The 18338-nt window shown below is 44.2% G+C and overlaps 3 protein-coding genes across 3 annotated transcripts; 2 read left to right on the forward strand and 1 right to left on the reverse strand.

Moving 5' to 3' along the window:
• Positions 1–7349: 7349 nt before the first annotated feature.
• Positions 7350–9225, reverse strand: org (oogenesis-related gene). The gene is made up of 6 exons (XM_086223949.1): positions 9063–9225; positions 8897–8968; positions 8606–8825; positions 7746–7903; positions 7523–7630; positions 7350–7448 (listed from the first exon to the last, which is right to left on the reverse strand). The coding sequence occupies exons 1-6, from the start codon at positions 9120–9122 to the stop codon at positions 7410–7412; spliced, it is 657 nt and encodes a 218-aa protein (XP_086080075.1). The 5' UTR covers positions 9123–9225; the 3' UTR covers positions 7350–7409.
• A 614-nt stretch (positions 9226–9839) lies between these two features.
• Positions 9840–11613, forward strand: LOC147249997 (uncharacterized). Its single transcript, XM_086223948.1, has one exon. It carries the CDS (start codon positions 10484–10486, stop codon positions 11471–11473), a length of 990 nt encoding a protein of 329 aa, XP_086080074.1. The 5' UTR covers positions 9840–10483; the 3' UTR covers positions 11474–11613.
• A 2384-nt stretch (positions 11614–13997) lies between these two features.
• peak3 (PEAK family member 3) lies at positions 13998–17799 on the forward strand. The gene is made up of 4 exons (XM_086224119.1): positions 13998–14664; positions 14797–14948; positions 15268–15800; positions 16046–17799. Exons 1-4 carry the CDS (start codon positions 14606–14608, stop codon positions 16997–16999), a joined length of 1698 nt encoding a protein of 565 aa, XP_086080245.1. The 5' UTR covers positions 13998–14605; the 3' UTR covers positions 17000–17799.
• The last annotated feature ends 539 nt before the right edge of the window (positions 17800–18338 follow it).

Here is an 18338-nt window from a genome sequence, read left to right on the forward strand (position 1 = left end):
CTATTTTTACCGTCTTCACTGGCTGTTTGCACCTCTAGACCGAAATACATGAGCCTCCTTCCACAACTAGATCTACACCAGGCTGCAGGAGATGTCAGTCAGTGGTGCTCAGAACTTGAAAGTGAAAACCTGATGTATTTATTATTTCCTCACCCTGCTATATCGCTGAAATACTGCCATGATGCTTTCTATTAATGCTTTACTGCATCTGTAATAACAAAATCGATAGTGGTAGGATCCACTCTACATGATGAGTGCTTTTATGTTTTAGATACTGATTACTTTTTCTTCAAAGGATCCATCACTGGTATTGATTTGATTTCACATATCATTATCCAAATTAAGAAAAAAAATCCTTCCAAGCTTTAAATGGCTTAAGTCCGAGCTGTTTAGGTCTGGAGTCACAGACTCATATTGATGATCCAGCTCTTAATATTGATTTTTTTTTTCCCAAATAATAATTCATTTTTTAGATGGTTTGTAAATACAATTTGTCATCACACCAGTGGGTGTAGCAGTACAACCACTGTGCTGCATGGCACCTCCTGTAGAAGTGACCGAGGCAGTCAAGGAATTGACCAGTCTGAAGAAATACAGCAACATGTGCTTGTATTCCATCATTACACTGTGACAAGTGGAATAAATTGAGTAACTTGTTGTTCTGGCTCTGGTCATCTGGCATCAGAATTTGTTCATGTCAAAGTTGCTCTGATTCCCACATTTGCACATCTTTCCAGAAACTTCAAGAACCGATTTCGCTTGTATCCCTGCCAAGATGATCTGTTTCACACAAGCCACAACAACATGAGCGCGTTACATCCATCCATTGTCTTCTGCTTATTCCTATTACTAAGGGGGGTGGAGCCTATCCCAGCAGCCTTCAGGTGAGAGGCAGGGTTCACCCTGGACAGGTCGCCAGTCCATCACAGGGCCAACACATAGAGACAGACAACCATTCACACTCACAGTCACACCTACAGTCAATTTAGAGTATCAATCAGCCTCGTCCCCTCTTGATGTCTTTGGACTGTGGGAGGAAGCTGGAGTACCAGAGAGAACCCACACAGGAACAGGGAGAACATGGAGACTCCACACAGAAAGATCCTGTGCTGGAGCCGGGACTCAAACCAGGAACCTTCTTGCTGTGAGGCGACAGTGCTGACCACTGCACCACCGTGCAGCCGAGCGCATTACTATACCGTCAAATTACCTGACTGTCAAAAACAAGCTCCTGCTACAGAACATGTTTACCCATTTGATTTCTTTGGATCTCAGGAAGCAGCAAATTTAACCGACTAACAGGGAACTGCTCATTATAGACAAAGAAATATTGTAGCATTTTGCATGTTTGTGTTGGAAGCCCACAGCAGTCTCAGATATCAAGCTGATATCACCCGTCTCAACATGTGAACAGGTGGGTGCACTGTTGGCAGCCTCCTTCCAGTCGTCATTCAAGGAATATACAGTCCATCCTCAGTGGGTGCTTCTAGAAAACAGTCAAAGACTAAAGCACTGATCTGGGCTCAGAGTAGATACACCAAACTTCTCCTGAAGTTTTTCTTATTTTCAGCCAATAATTGAAATTTTCATATTCCTCCAACAGCTGGATGTTCATGACCAGCTGACCAGGTCAGTTTGAGGAGGAAAGCCAGAGGGGGATGGAGATTTGAAGGCCTCTCTGGCAGATAAAGGAAACATGAGGTGGAAAGCACCAAAGTGTATTTATTCACGAGCTGTACCTGCTGCCACTTCAGTTTTTCAGACACTGACACTCAGATATTTTTTGTCATATTTTATATTATGGAGGCTTTGGCTTTGAAACTTGAGATCTCATTCATAACACAAAGTGCAAATTTAAATCTAAAATCACGACGGCACATGCATTAATACACTTATAAGATATATTCTCAGTAAAAAAAATCACACGATTAAATTTGAGATTAAAATATATATATATATATATATATATCTTGGTGAAAGACTCAGAGACACTTGTGTATCTATGTAGTGAAAACTGTCGACGTCATTTCCCAAAACTGTGTGAAGCATGACTTTCTGTGAGTTTTCACTATAAATGTAGACATCAAGTGTTTCACATTTATATTGGGAGCGTTTGGCAGACGCTCTCAACCAAAGTAGCTTATAGTGATTCTCAACACTCTCGGTTAAGACACCAACAGATCAACTGAGCTTTTTAGTTTAATGGAAGTCAGAGTAACGTTGGTGTGAGGGATGTTTGAGCTTCAAGAAATTATGTGGTTCACATTCACATTTAAGGCGGCACGATGGTGCAGTGGTGAGCGCTGTCGCCTCACAGCAAGAAGATTCCGGGCTCGAGCACAGGTGGAGCCTCCATGTTCTCCCTGTTCCTGCTCACCTGAAGGCTGCTGGGATAGGCTCCAGCCCCCCCCCCCCCCAACCAGGATAAGCAGAAGGAAATGGATGGACATTTACTTTTCATTCTTTTTCTTTAAAAAATTGCTGACTTAAAATTTGGTGCTGAAATAATTTTGCCCGTATGATGGAGCAGTAGGATACATCTCCACACATGACTTTTTGCATAGATATTTTCCAAACAGAAGGGCAATTAAAATATACTGTCCCGAACTTCGATGAAGACACTCGTCATGCTCACGTGGTAAAAATAAGGTCAGGGATGGGGAGTTTGAGACACGCGAATGTGAAGAAATATTTTTTAAAAATAAATAAACAAAGTGTAAAAAAGATAATTATTTTATACTCGAGTACATTTTTGAGCTGAAATGGATTAATACTTCTTTTTTACAGAAGTATCTGTACTTCTAGTGGAATAATGAATGAGTGTTGATAATGAACTAATCAAAGACCTATGTGGTGTCTCAGAGGTCTGGCTACAGCAAAATCACATTTTTAATCAGACACTTGCCAAGACTTACCCAACAATCTGGCACAACTCAACCAGAGGAAAACAATCTGCCAAAAGTTACACACTTCAGCAACTCATAAATGCATCATAGGCACTTTCAATCTAAACACCCATTTTCAAATAAAGCCCACAAGCTCCTCTGGACTTTTAAATCTTTGACCTTTCAAACTGTCCCTCACATTCAGTCAGGCTTCTGTGTATGTGTGTGTGTGTGTGTGTGTGTGTGTGTGTGTGTGTGTGTGTGTGTGTGTGTGTGTGTGTGTGTGACAGAAATCCTCCAGATGATGTGAACAAATCTAATAAAATAAAGTCAACAGTGAGAGACACAAGAGGAGAAGTCCGCCTCCACTGTGACTAATAACTGTCAATAAAGCTTTACACGCCGTCTGAGCACCTGAACTGACACTACCCCCATCTGTCTGTCTCTTCTACTTGTCAGTCTCTGGGCCGAGGCTCAGGAGGGGGTTAAAAAATGCGTGAACTGATTTGGTTCGCAGCATCAGAAGTGAGCTAACCTCACACACTGGAGGAGCACAGTTATGTGTGAGTGTGTGTGTGTGTGTGGGGGGGGGGGGGGTTAGGCTTTGAGAGTTCCTCCACCAAACCGTGTTGGCAGCATTTAGATCAACATTCACAAAACCTAAAACTACTGTGCATTCCCCTCCCTCTCATTCTGCTGCCCCTCCCTCCTCCCCAGCATCAAAGTGTACAGCTAACTGAAGCCTGCGTCCGTCTGCTTCATCTTTCACGCCTCTTTTCCCGCTCCACTTTTCTGAAGATGATGGATGCTCTTGAAATCTATGGGGACAGCTGGTCATTAGGCTGGAGGTACAGCGGCACATGCTGCATGGCCGCCGTGCTGTGAGAGTGGGGGGGTGGAAGCAAGGTTACATTGGAAAAGTAAGAGGAGTGACTTGGAGCTCTTTGGCTGGCTGACATTACAGTGTCGCATTGTAATGCAGCAGATAATAGCCTGCAGATCAGTCTGGGGGCCCGGGGGGATCAGCCGGCACCTGCTGCCATTCATTCAAGGTGACAAAAAGCCGAAGTCGCCAAGTCAGAGTCGCAGCTCTGCAGTGTGTGTGCGTGTGTAAGAAAGGTTGCAGAGTAATCTGTGCTCCATCAACACCCTTGTTGCTCACATAAATCAGATGAAGGGTTGTGACATAATATTAAAGCACTGGCTGTCCACAACATACCCACCAAGCTTCAGAACTCATCACCTCGGCAAATCACTCTGCATGTAGCCACCCATTACAGAAGACCAATTCAAGATCCTTTTATAAAGCAGAACACCTGGGACTGAAATTTACAGCCCCTCCAGACGCCCTCTCTTTTCACCTTGCAGTTGAAAGGCAAAGATGGAGCTCCGGGTTTAAAAGTGGTCTCCAGCTGGCTACAAACAGCCCAGATAGAGGTCGATAGTCTCTATCGTCGTCTCAACGAAGCAGTCTACCCTTCAAACGTTCAGACAGCCATGAGAACCCCCAGAGACCCCCCCAGTTCCCGCTCTCATTGCTGCCGCTGCCCTACCCACCAACAGACACACAAACATCACAAGGTTTTAATACACACCAATGTGCTCTCTGCTGCCTTTGCACCTGCACCGGGAGGAGAAAAACATTGGAGGAAAAGAAAAGAGGAAGTTCCCTTGCAAAAACAACGTCAAGTGTTTTCAGGAATAAATGGGAGTCAGCTGGAGTTCACCAAAAACAAACATCAGTCATAGACCAGTTGCACGTTTCATTCACACAAGTGTAGTGCTAAAACTGACCATGGTCACATAATATAAGGAGTTATTCCAGGGAGCTAGCATGTTAGCAGCAGGTTGCAGCAGTTATGTACACATTCTTAGGAGAGACTTTACACTTAAAGGCACGGTGGTGCAGTGGTCAGCACTGTCGCCTCACAGCAAGAAGGTTATGGGTTCGAGTCCCAGCTCAGGCACGGGATCCTTCTGTGTGGAGTTTGCATGTTGCCCCCCTGGGTGAGTGTGAGTGTGAATGGTTGTCTGTCTCTATGTGTTGGTCCTGCAATGGACTGGTGACCTGTCCAGGGTGAACCCTGCCTCTTGCCTGTAGCTGCTGGAATAGGCTCCAGCCACCCCCCCCCCCCCCCACTACCCTTAACAGGATAAGAGGAAGAAAATGGATGGAATTTACACACAAACATTTGAGAGGTTGCATATATAATAGTCCAGACATAAATTCAAATTTTACACTTCACTCTTAGAAGATGTACAGTAGTCATTGATTGGCAAAGGGTGGTCACACCAAATATTGATTTGATTTAGATTTCTGTTTGCTCACTTTGAATTTTATAAATTGATTAAAAAGCTAAACAATTCAATTAAATCCAATATTTCTGAAAGCATTCTTACTTCATTTCTTTCCACAAGCCAAAACAGTAAATTCCTTCAAAGCTTTTCAAAAAGGTTGTTTGATGGTTGACCCAATCAGTGTCACTTTAACTTTTATTTTACACTAGCTGAGGTTGTAGGCTATAATTATCACCTAATTGTAATGATTTGTTCTAGATGAAGGTGGCACGGTGGTGCAGTGGTCAGCACTGTCGCCTCACAGCAAGAAGGTTCCAGGTTCGAGCCCCGGCTCCAGCACGGGATCTTTCTGTGTGAGTCTCCATGTTCTCCCTGTTCCTGTGTGGGTTCTCTCTGGTACTCCAGCTTCCTCCCACAGTCCAAAGACATCAAGAGAGGACGAGGCTGATTGATACTCTAAATTGACTGTAGGTGTGGCTGTGAGTGTGAATGGTTGTCTGTCTCTATGTGTTGGTCCTGTGATGGACTGGTGACCTGTCCAGGGTGAACCCCGCCTCTCGCCTGAAGGCTGCTGGGATAGGCTCCAGCCCCCCCCCCCCCCCCCCCCCCCCACACACACAAAAAAAAAAAACCTTAACAGGATAAGTGGAAAAAATGGATGAAAGGATAGATTGATGGATGGATGTTCTAGATGACCTTTTGGTGCTGCAAGGTTGTTTCTGGGACAATTTGGTTTGTTAGTTGGAGTAGCTGAGATGATTGTGTCTCTAAGTCAAAGACTTAGCATCAAACTAACTAGTCCCAACAGAGCACTTAGACTTAAAAGGTCCAAATACCCAGACCCTTATAAACTGAATGGAATAGGACCATATTTCATGTTATTAAACTGTGTTCATGCAGTAACATGTCAAAACGGCTTCTGGGAAAAAGGCCTATCGTACGTCAATGGCAATTTTCATCCGTTTTAAAAATATGACTGGAAGCTCCAAAATGAACCTTGTGGAGAAACTTTTTTTCCAGCTATCAAATATCTGTTTTGCTCTGCAATTTTTCTGCTTCAACTCACATGAATGGATATAACTGACACGTGGAGCCTCTTCAGCAGAGCTTCCCTAATCTTTCAAACATCCATTTTGTGATTCCTCCTGTTTAAAATCTTTGAGTTTCTAAGCCCAGACTTTGACAAAGCACCTGTTTCCACAGATGGAGTAATACGCCTTTAGACTATTAAACTGGAGTTTATACATGAACCTGGTATCGTTCGCCTGAATAACAGCTCAACAAACTTTTGTAAGTTTGCAGCCATTATCCTATAACATGCACCTAAACCAGATGAACTGTAACAAATAATCTGAAACTGGATGGGTGGGGGCATGATGTCACCTCCAAACCAGGATCAGTTCTACAAGTGGCAGCATCTCACCTTCAGCGTGGGAGCTGATAGCTGAGTGAGTGCTGGTTTCGTCCTTTTCAAGAGGTTCATAGGACTCTTCACTGGAGCCTGCCACCTACTCCCGTAAACACAGCTCTGCACTCATTGCAGTGAACAGGAGGCTGCAGATGGAGAGAGGGGGTGCAACTCAGTGGGCATCAAAAAAAAAATTGCACTCAGCAGCCTCTTCTGATGCCAGTCATACACTAGAGAGCCACATGGCAGCTGCCCCCCCCACCTGCAGCTGAGAGCCAGTGGGATGCTGAGCTCTGATACTCAACGTTCTGATTGAAAGTTATACCCAATAATGGGCAGGTTGTTTAAAATGAGACATTGAAATTTAGTTGACAAGGCAACTTGGGATCATTTTTACCATGAGACACCAAACCACAATGGCACGCTGCCCTCACATCCACACACTCCTGTTGAAACCGTGCAGATCATGTGTTGAGGTAGCTGTCAAAACTTTGTTCAGTTATGCGTTTCCGGGGTTAATTTTCCCCAGTGAAAAGTTTCTCATCCTGCATCACAAGCTGAGTTTTGACTGCAGTTGGTAGAGCAAAAAACTTCAGCTCATCATTTTGATGTTTCATTTATAAAGCCCCCCAGTGTAGAGATCTTGTCTTCATCCTCCAAAGAAAATGCAAATAGGTCTGTAACAATTGACATCCTTCCTCAGTTTTCTATTCAAAGTGAACGAACAACTACTGCCATCTAGTGGTAAAACATGCAAATGTCATGAAAGTCCAATTTTATTACCAAACATACAAAAATACTGAAATAACATTTGACATTTAAACAGCAGGGACTTCAGCAAGTGTGGCCAGCTCCCCCTGGTGAAGAAAAAAAAAAAAAACACAAGTTGGTGTTTCTGATCTCACATTAATGGTGCCTCGAGGGATCTTACCGTGTTCACATCTTCAATAATGACTACGCCCTTCCCATGAGTCTCGATGTCGCTTTCTGTGTTGTTGTGAGAGCAGTACTCGTCACTGTCCGTCTCCACAGTACTGGGCTGGAAGATGGTGGACATTAACGTTCGCGTTAACGCTGCAGGAACTCGTGCACCAGTAGATGATGTTTGTATGCAGCTTGTGTAGTTGCTTTTGTTAGAGGCCCCCAGCACCAACCTCATAGTCAGGATCCACCTCAGGACCTTCATCCTCAGCAAGCTCCTGAGTGAGTGCCTCCACCCAGGTCTGATGCTCATCGTCTTCATCTTCATCCAGGTCATCCTGCTTCCTCTTGCTGCCCTTCCCACAAGGTTTAGTGGGAGAGGCTCTGACTTCTGTTGGGAAACAAGCTCATTTAGGGAAGTTTACTTTGTACTGCCATAGTCAGCAACTGCTTGTATTACAACTACACCTCTGGATTGTCTTCAGGCAGAGTAAAGACTACAAATAGCATTTTCCCCATCAGTGGCAAAAATAAGCCTCCCTGGAGTTCAGTTCTTGCCACACCATCACAACTAGGACTGCAGTGTTTGAGACTTAATGCATTTAAATTTACATCCCAATTTATTTATGAACATGACCTACATTCCACATAGCCCCAAGTCATTCCCTCTCACTGCTGGTTTCCCCAGCTGTTTAAAAACTAATGTGTTCCAGTTTCAAATAAAAACTATTAAGTGTATTATAAATGCTTCAAGGAAGCAGCTGGCAGTTTTAGCATCTAAGGCAGAATCTAGTCACATTTTTTTAAGAGTTTAATTCAGTGAATGAGAGTCAAAGCTTTGATCTGCTAATCAAAAGCTCTTAGAAAAGTTGTAAGATTTAGTCCAAGACTATACTAGTTTACGTTTCTGAGACACAAAAGCATTTTAATAAGACGGGCATGCAATGAAAAAAATACTGTTTGATCATTGGCTTCACTAAAATAGGAGTTAATATTGTATGATATTGCAAAATCACGACACATCCCCCCAATTACGACGTCTCGCTTGACACGTCCAGTTAGACCCACACAAGTGGAAGGGTTAACTGGTTACCTGGGGAGAGGGAGCGGCCAATGCAGCTGGACAGCGGGTAGCCCAGGGCGCCCTGTACCCACCGGGGCATGATCCTCAGCAGCAGGCGGGTGAACGGGTGCAGGCGCTTGCGGCCGGCGAGGCTCTGGCGTGCAGGGCTGGAGACCGCGGGTGTAACCGCAATCGTCTCATTTGGTTGTCGGAAGCCCAGCACCCACCAAAACCCGCGGTACACTCGGACCTGCGGGTGAAGCTGACGTCAGTCTCTTGTTAAGCTTGAAAAGACTGATTAGCATTAGCATCAGAACGTACCACGAGCCCAAAGGGCCAGAAGAGGCCGTGCAGCACGGAGCGGAGAACACCGCCCCTCCTCACCACACGGTCCTACAGGTGGGCGGCCACAGAAAACTGGTCAGAACCACTTACCACATGCACCTACCCTACCAGCGGGTTCACCACAGGAGACAGTACACGTTACCTCCGTGTTGTCGGCCGCCTGCTCCAGCGCCACGGCATCTCTGCGGTGTTCACAAGTCATGCTGCTGCTGCGGGTACAGACTGCTGTACCTGCCGGGCCGGGGAGAGGAGGTCAGCCTGAGGAGGGGACTTCTACTCCCGGGGCTACTGAAGGGAGAAATGTATCCTGAAGCTGCGGCGGAGGAGCCAATCAATTCGGACTAACACACCTGCACCATCAGCCCCGATCAATCAGCAAAGCCAGCTAATCAAGACCAAGCGCGTGTTGGTCACGTGAAATAAAGCCACATGCTGCTGGTTAAACAAACTCGTAAACGTTAGTCCAACATTACAAAAGTCAAATATTCTCAAATCTGATTATCTACGACCTTCTTTATTAATATAATTACAATTAATATAAGACCGTATAAGATAAGACAGCACCTTATCCAGGCTTTATTACAGGACCATATAAATATTCATGAGTAAATATTCCAAGAAATTGTCTCTATTACAATCCAAGAATACCTTATAGAATGAAATAATCTTGAAAAAAGACAAACTTCCTACATCAAGCTCCTTTACCACTGAGGGGATACTCAGTGTTTCTGTCTTATATTGAGTATAATGAGATGATCTGATTAGAAATTTGTGAAATAACCTGATTTGATTTTGTATTTTTGCAGTGTACTTTTACTTTTATCATATTTGGAAATGGCAGCTTTATCCCAAAAAAAAAAAGTGGCCTTGAGCTTGAGTTTAGTGAGCTAAACTCTTGACATAAAGTAACATAAATTATCATGAAGCACATCGCTTCTATTTCAGATTTACATCTCATAGCCTGGTGGGCAGTATTCAACTCCTCACTCCTGATGTCATCTTTTGTGTTCCTCTTGTAACTGTCAATCACACAGGTCTGCAAAGACTCATGACAAAGAGTTACGCAATAAGAGCCAGGAGTTACAAATAGCTAGCAGGCTTTGCTTCCTGTCTGTAAGACTGAATAGAAGGCTAAAAAAAAAAAAAAAAAATTTGTGCGCAAGAACATTTAATGAAAAAGCATTACAATATCATCTTGCTAAGATCTGATTCACTGCAGAGGCCGCTCACATAGAGGGACTGACTTTTAACAGAAGGGCCTATGCAGCTTTTTGTGCAATTTTTAAATGATAATAATTCAAGTTGAATCATTCCAAATAGAGATGTTTTAAACATGGGTTGAAATGAGCACTGTGTTCCGTGACACGGTGCGCTCATGCGTACACCCTTGTTCAAGCTGAACTTCGGGCTGCATTGTTTAAACAGCCAGCAGACTCTCAGAGAGCTGCTTAGTATGTGAAGAGGTTTAAGAGCGCGGATCGTCATAACGCCTCCGTTCTTGAGAGGCTCCCTGTTTGGGAACCATTTCCGCCTGCTGCCTTCGTCACATTTACGTAACTGTTGATGTATTTGGTGGAGGACAAAAAGCAGAGAGAAGTATTTAAGCTCTCTGTCACAGCTCCTCTTCATAATAAAGCCGGAGAGATGGAGAAAACCACCGTCACCAGGACCTTCAGCATCGGAGCCATTTGCAGTGGAACCAAAGCTGACTTCTCCACAGTGCGCAGGCACAGCAGCGCAGGGATCCGTGCACTCTTAGGGGCCACCAGCAACGCAAAGTCCTTTGGGTGCTCTTTAGGATCAGACAGCCAGGCAAGCCAAGACAACATTTTCCCAACTATCCTGACACCTGACAGCATCCCACAGTTCACGATACCAAGTCTGTCGGTGCAGAACAGTCTGAGATCATCGGAGAGGAGTGATGCGGATCCAGGGGAAGGATCCTGGAATTATGGGGCTGAGCAGGAGCTGCCTGTCTCTCCAACCTGCTCCACACTCTCCTCATCATTGTCAGGCTCAAGTTTGGTTCTGTCAGGTCACAGGGCTGAACGCAGTGTCTCAGATCCTTTGATCCAGAGGAGGCCCTGTCTTCAGAGGGACATGTCTTTCCCCTGCTACCTCCCTGAGGCTCAGCACTGCCTGGACCCCGCTAGCAGAGCTGCCCTCTCCCTGCCACACCTAACCAAAATCACCACCCCGTACGGCTTCATCACCTTGAGTCAGAGCCCCCAGATGGCCAACGAGGAAGTTCTACTCTGCCAAGCCAGGCTGCGCCGTCCACTCAAGGACGAGGAGACCGTATGCAGGGCTCCAGCGACAAGGACAGACGTAAACAGCAAAAGTACCTGCCACCTGCCAGAAGCCAGAAAGAGAGTGTGTGATTCAACTAACTCACTTAGTAAAGGAAGATTAGTAAAGGGACCTTCCTCCGGCTCCTTCTCTACCTCTGCGTCATCCTCATCCCCAGCCTCTTCTACACCCAAAAACCCAGACGGCAGGCTTAAACACCGCTTCTACCAGCTTATGAAGAAACACTTCCCCTCCCGCCATTAGCAACAAATTCATGTGACTGATCCATCTAAACTGAAATTTGCAACAATGCCAAGGAGAAGCATTTAACACAACTCAGCTCGGGTTAAATTATGCATTTATTCATGTGAGAGCAGGTTCATTAGCATAAACCACCTCCTGAAATCCAGGTTTTCTCCAAAATGTCACTGGGATTAAACTGTGAGAAGTCATGAAAATGTATCACTTGTGAAATAAATCAACATAACCTGACTGTTTCAATATTGTCTGCTTTACTTTTCAGCTTTTCATCATAAATTTCTGCCTGCAGCAGCTCGCTCTGCTGAGAGATAAACAGCTTGATCTGAGGAGGTGACCCTCCAACTTGTAGATTCTGATAATGTCTAGAGAAAGAATGAACCGTGTGTTTAAGGTTAATGAATTCCTCCACCGCTTTCATGATCTTAAATGTCACTCCCTCTCAGGCTGCTGGCTCCTATTCAGCTGAATATGTCTGTATAGTTTCAATAGGTAGTTTCAAACATGGCTGCACTCAATGCGAGCCGAGGATCAGCCAGTGAGACAGGGCAGTCGCTCCTTAGCATATGAAGAGGTTCGCTTAATGATGCATCCTGGTATTATGTGTGTATGTGTTTGCGTGTGCGTGCGCGTGTGTCCTCGCCTCTCCCACACACTCAAGCGTAGCGGCTAAACATCATGATGACGCAGCGCAATGGGCTCAAGAACAGAAAAGACACACTGATCTAAATTTCTAATCGCTCACCTCATCTTGTTGTTTGCGTGATGTGAATGATTTCGCATTCATGATTCAAATCAAATAAGGTCTTCCGCTTTGTGGCATTTCATGTGCAGATATGCCAAATACTGATGTTCAGTAATAAACAGGAGTATCAGCACTAGCTGTGTTGTACTGTGGCCTGGGTCGGGGGTCGGCAAGAACCCATACTCACCAAAGAGATTTCTTCAAATAGAATAATACCAGAATGCATATGAGAAGGTGGAAATTATAAATAAAATTACAATAAAAACGTTCAGAAGAGCAAAATATATAACACACATCAAATTGAAATAAGTCTAACAGGAAACAAGTGCAAAAGCTTTGGAGGTTTCTTTTAAAAAATATCCAGAGAAGTGAAGTGCCCTGATATCTGCTGGTGCATTGGGGTATAATTACAAAAAAAAAAAAAAAAAATCACTAATCTTCTTCTTGTAAATCACATCACATTTTATAAAATATGTAAGTGGAACCTTTCAGTATCTTCCTGTCTTTTTATGTTTCACTCGTCTTGTTGTTAAGTAAATTCTATTTGTATCAGTTGTGCTTTTCAAGCAAAGTCACTGTGGTTCTTCTATGTGGGCATCCCACTTGTTTTCATGGTGGAAGTGAAAACTGAGAAGATATTTGACTGGTTGTTTGTATTTAAGGAAGAGAAAATGTGCGTGACCGTACACCAGAGTTCCGTGCGAAAACTCCTCCTCATCTCTGTATGAGGCTGCGATTCAGGTTGTAAAGTCTTCGTTTCACAACCCACCACAATAGGATGTGTCGCAGAGCTGCTATACTACTGAACCCTAGCAAGGCAACAGTCCTGTAACCCAGAGGACACGTGAGTCATCGTGGGCGTACTTCAGCAGCACACACTCAACCTCAAGCGTACAATCTGGCACAACAACACGTGTAATGACTGGATGTGATATTCTAGAAACGTGTGTATCAGACATCACACCACATATCTTGTAACTGAAGGCACTGCTGATGATACTCACAGCTGTGTCACAATAAGAGGTGGGACTTGATTTATTTATTTTATTTTGGTGTATGCTCCAACATACAGTTAGTATCAGGCCTTCATCTGTGAAATCGATGATGTTGCCAACTGCTGTCTTTTGATTTTAATGTTCCTATACACTTATTAGATTGGCTGGTTATTAGCAAGGATATCACAACGTAGTCCGTGTCATGATACATACGTAGCGATATGATATTTATCACAATGCATGTATCAAGATAGGATTTTATCATGATACACGTATCACGGTATGATTCACGCTAGGACAGGATGCAATATGTAGAGCTTCCTAACATTTAACATTGCCAGAAGTTTGTGTGGCCAACCCCAAAAAGCACGTTTTAACTTTGTTTTGCTGTTTAAATTAAGTTTTTTTTAATTATTATTATTATTATTATTGAAAACATTAGCATTGCTGTGTCAATCAGGCGGTGAACATTTGTTGGGGTGATACGAGAGAAGATGCTCTCCAGAAGGATCAAGATCACTTTTTTTGGGCATTTGACAATTTTTCTCTCACTGGCTTTTAGGTTTAAAAAAAAAAAAAAAAAAACAGAGAAGAAATTCGAAATTTAAAAATATAATAAAAACAGATCTAAGATTTAACGTGCATACATTTTTAAAACCCCAGTTCTGGCTGGACCACGACTCTGGTCAGGTCCTGTTCACAGATCAGTTATCTGTATATAGTTGATCATTATGAAAGATGCCACTGACTTCAAAGTCAATGCGCTGCTCTCTCACCAGATGACTTTGGTATTTTTCATAGTCTGCAATCTGTTCCAAATGAAATGTTCCTTCTGTGTCATCATGAGTAGAACATCCAGAATGTTCTGTATCCAAATGAAGTTGTAATATTTGTGCCATATTATGGCTGCAACTTTCTGAAGATGATAAATGAAGCACCCATTTTTTTCAGATGCTTTCATGTTTTATGTACGTATGCATGCTGTAAAGGCGTGCAAGCACCAAATTACCGTCAAGCTCCTGAGAAGACGTTGCGCATGTCAACGCAAAAACTGCACCATCCAAAACAGAGGCGGTCATGCTGTGACCACTCATGGCGACTGTGTAGTTGAATGAGACGGAGTGCAAATCGAAGGGGTTCCCTTGGCTCTTTTAAGTGGAGTTTAGCTCTGAAAATATTTGACCTTCAAATCTTTTACAACTTCAGACTCTTAACTAAAAACCATCAGAGCAAAAGACTAGCAGACCTGAAGGGGGAAAGTACAAATAAAACATGCAACTGCACAGAGAGAGCGAGTGACAGAGGGTGCAACTGAGACAGACAGGAAGTCTTTCGCAGAGACGCCAAGCGAGCTACCTGGGAGGAGCAGCTTCAGTGTTTGAACTTTACAGATTAGTGATGGCATCTGCAAGCAGAGTGGAGGATCAGCCGCCAGCCCTGCCTGAGAAACAGCACAGGTAGGACCCTTGACCCAAATACTGTCTTCATCCATAACACACATGCCACAATTTCTTTTTGCAGCTTTCCACCTGAGAACCATGTCCGTCTGATGCCTCCTCTGTCGTCTTCGTGTTCACTTTCTCTCCCAGAGGTCAGTCCTACAGGAGCTCCAGAAGCATGAGCTCTGACTGTGTGATTCTCAGCCCGGTTTTACTCCATCATCACAACTGCGTACACGATGAGGTCTTCACTGAACTCACTGACTGCCACGCATCGCACTGCCCTGTTCACCAGCGATACGGTAGGAGTGATGCCGTGCAGTGGTTTGCTGTGTTTCATCAAATAAATGTCCTGCATTCAGATATTGTGGGGCCAAAATGTGACATTTACAGCTTCATGTGAAGAGAAAACATGCTCTAAAGGTTTGGGTCCTTTTTTTCCTCACTTCGTCTTTCCTGTGGAAACTGAAAGCTGAAAAAGTCACTTTCTTTCTTGATATTTGAGGAGGTTACATTGATTTTTCCGGCTCATTCTCGTTGGCGGCCATTATGAAATGCACTGTGGATGCAGACTCTCTTTGTTATTCTCCTGACTACGACCTCCCTCCCTGTGTTGCTCAGATCCCTCCCAACACCAGGCGAGGTTTTTCTCCGATGACACCCCACCACCTGTTCCGAAGAAGAGGTTAGCCCGCACCATCTCTCTCCCGAGCACCAGCGTGTCACCACCTCTTCCTCCGTCTCCCCTGCAAAAACAGCCTCAAAACTTTGACAACCCTCTTTACATGCTGGCGCCCATGACCAACACCTGCTTGTACGAGGAGCCTCAAGAATGTGAACCAGTTTTGAGGAGCAATCCCTCCTCACTCTCCTTCTCCCAGCTGTCCTTTGACACCCCGGATGAACACCTACCCTCCCTCTTCAGGAGTTTTGATGACAAGAATGTCCTTTTCCAGGGAATTCAACATCGCCAGCTACTCTTTCTGAGAAGTATGACACAGAGAATTGAGGAGGCGGTCATCCTGCAGCATGAAAATACTTACCAGCCTGAAGATTTCTTAATGGGTGAGGGGAGTGAACCTCAGCAGGTCGGGGACAGAGTTTACTACAGCCTACAAAGCCCAAAGCACCCAGGGAGAGTCCTCGCTTTAAGGGTAACATTCTTTACAAAGTCTTCTTACTTGCCGTTATGTTTGATTTCAAACTGAATGGAGAAAAAAAAAATGGTTTCACACCTCAGCCAGAAACAGAAACACGATCTTTATCTATAGTGCCAGCTGCAACGTTGGATTTCGGTCACAGAAACTTCCTCTAAACCGTTATCAGGCGTCAAAACTTTCACAATACCGCAAAACTGCTGTTCTGTGCTGCACATTTCTAAGTGTTTCTTTCTTTCCAGATACACACAGAGACTGACGCAGCTCCTTCAGTTCACGCCAGACACCAGCCGTCCCATGTCAACGTGCAAGATGTGATAGCTCGTTTCCTAGATATTAAACGAGGCCGAGACAACGACCCCATGAAGGTCACAGCTGAGTCTTGTCTCCTAGAAGGACAGTCGGTGAGCATCGAGAGAGACCTACCACAAGCCACCTTAGAGGACTTTGTTCTGGAGAGCAGCTTGGAACGGTCTGTGTATGACAGACAGGTGTGTGTTCTGTTGCTGCAGATACTGATGGGGTCTCAACAGCTGTATCAGATAAGTGCCTCTGCAGCTGAGCTCAGACCTCAGAAGATCTTTCTCGTGTGGCCCAACAAGGAGACAGAGGAAGAGAATAAATTGCAGCAGGACACCAGTGAAGTAGAGGGGAGCAGCAAGGAAACTGAGTTAGGAAGAACAACTCTTCAAAGCAGAATCCAGATGTTATGGACGTCTCAAGGTTCCCCTCGTGTTGTGTTAACGCCACTGTCATCTGTTCCTCGCCCCCTCGCCTTCATCAAGCACCAGATGAGAGAATTAATTCAATACTGCTTGGTGCCACAAAGGAGCTCAGCTGAATCTCGGTCCAAGTCTCCGTATCGAAGGGGGCTTCTTTATCTGGCGTCTCTCCTCCAGGATGAGAGCAACAGGCCGCGGATGGAAGAAATGCTATCCATGCTTCAGGTGCTCCTCTGGGGGCCGCGTCTCTTTCTTTTTAATCACAGAGGCTCCACAACCACAGAGGCTGTACACAACTGGCTGACACTCAAGCGATCTTTACTGGTAATGAAGCTGGCAGAGCAAGGGCTGATCCAAGACCAGTCAGTTCTGGACTGGGAAGACTGTATGCACCTGCAATATCTGTCTTGCACAGCTCCAGAAGCAGTTGCAAGTGTGAGCAGTCAACTTTGTCTCACCCTGAATGTGGACTGATGGAAGTACACTCAGACCTGGTCCCAACAGAGGTAGAGCTCAAGCTCACCTCCTTTAAACATAATACACGATGAACCCGTGGGCCGCATTCATGAACTGTTCTCATACAAACATTGGTTCTCATACCTAGCCAAGCTGATGGCTACGTGTAGCTCCTTGTTCCTAACAGTATCGTGTTCCTCGCGTAAACAGCAATAACTCACCAGCTACGCATCAGTTGTTTCAAACAGGCCTTTTTCACAACAACAGCAGGCGAACACAGGTGATACTAATTAAGATCTCTATTCAATCAGAGGAAAATCCTCAGTAACGACGTTGGTAACACCTGCGTTTACCTGCTGTTATTCATCAAAATGGCAACTGTGAAAAAGGCCTACAGGCTTTGCTTCCTATCTGCAAGACTAAACTAAGGGCTAAATAATCCCACTCAAGCAAGAAGGAACATTTCACCAATGAGGCCCTTTGTATGTAAATAGGCAGAAAATGATATAATATACAATAAATGATAAATTGAGACAAGCATAAGGTGATTAGTGGAGCTGATTACTATTTTAGCATCCTCACTGACTTTTATGCAACATTAATACGTCAAAGTCAATCGAGTCATTCTTCACTGTTGAAATGTGGTAAAATACACTGAGTTTTTTGTTTCCTGTGCAAATGAGGCAACAGTTTTCTTCCGAGACATGGACTCTTCAGTGTTAATGATTTTGGATGCATGTTGTATCGGCCTTTTTCTCTTTCCTCATTTTGTCAGTAAAATGCTAATTACAATTTAAAGTTATAAAATACATTCTCAACGTGTGGAAAATGGGTGGCTTTCAGAGCGCAGTTTTTGTATCGGACATTTGCATATTCATAACATACACAGAATTTTAAACAAGTTCAATAAGGTACATTGAACGGTTTTATGAAAGTGCACCAAAGAGAGACCCCCCAAAAATTGTCACAACAGAAATGTTCAATTGTAGTTGAAAGTAGGGTTAGGCACAATGGACAAAACTTTCTGACCAACTGCCTCTAGATATTGTGACATGGAGATTACAACATCTACTTTCACAAAATCTTTTTCTATAACACTTTTGCTAATCATAAATAAGGTAGACAGCAGAGGACAAATATTACAATAGTGAGAAGTTTTTAAAAATCCTACATTAGACGTTTGCTGTAGCCTTACGCAGCCTTTACAGCCAGAAGAAAACATCTGTTATTGACATGAGGAGTTCATCGTGGTCGGTTGTAGTCCGAGGTACATTGGTGCAGCAGGGTGACTGCGCAGCCGCAACACTTGAACAGGGCGGCGCCGCCCTGTGGTACTATTTGATATTACAGTAAATCA

Source organism: Aulostomus chinensis, chromosome 14 (genome assembly GCF_037954235.1).
Source record: "Aulostomus chinensis isolate RoL2024-O1b breed Wild chromosome 14, RoL_Achi_v1.0, whole genome shotgun sequence".
Taxonomy (NCBI): domain Eukaryota; kingdom Metazoa; phylum Chordata; class Actinopteri; order Syngnathiformes; family Aulostomidae; genus Aulostomus; species Aulostomus chinensis.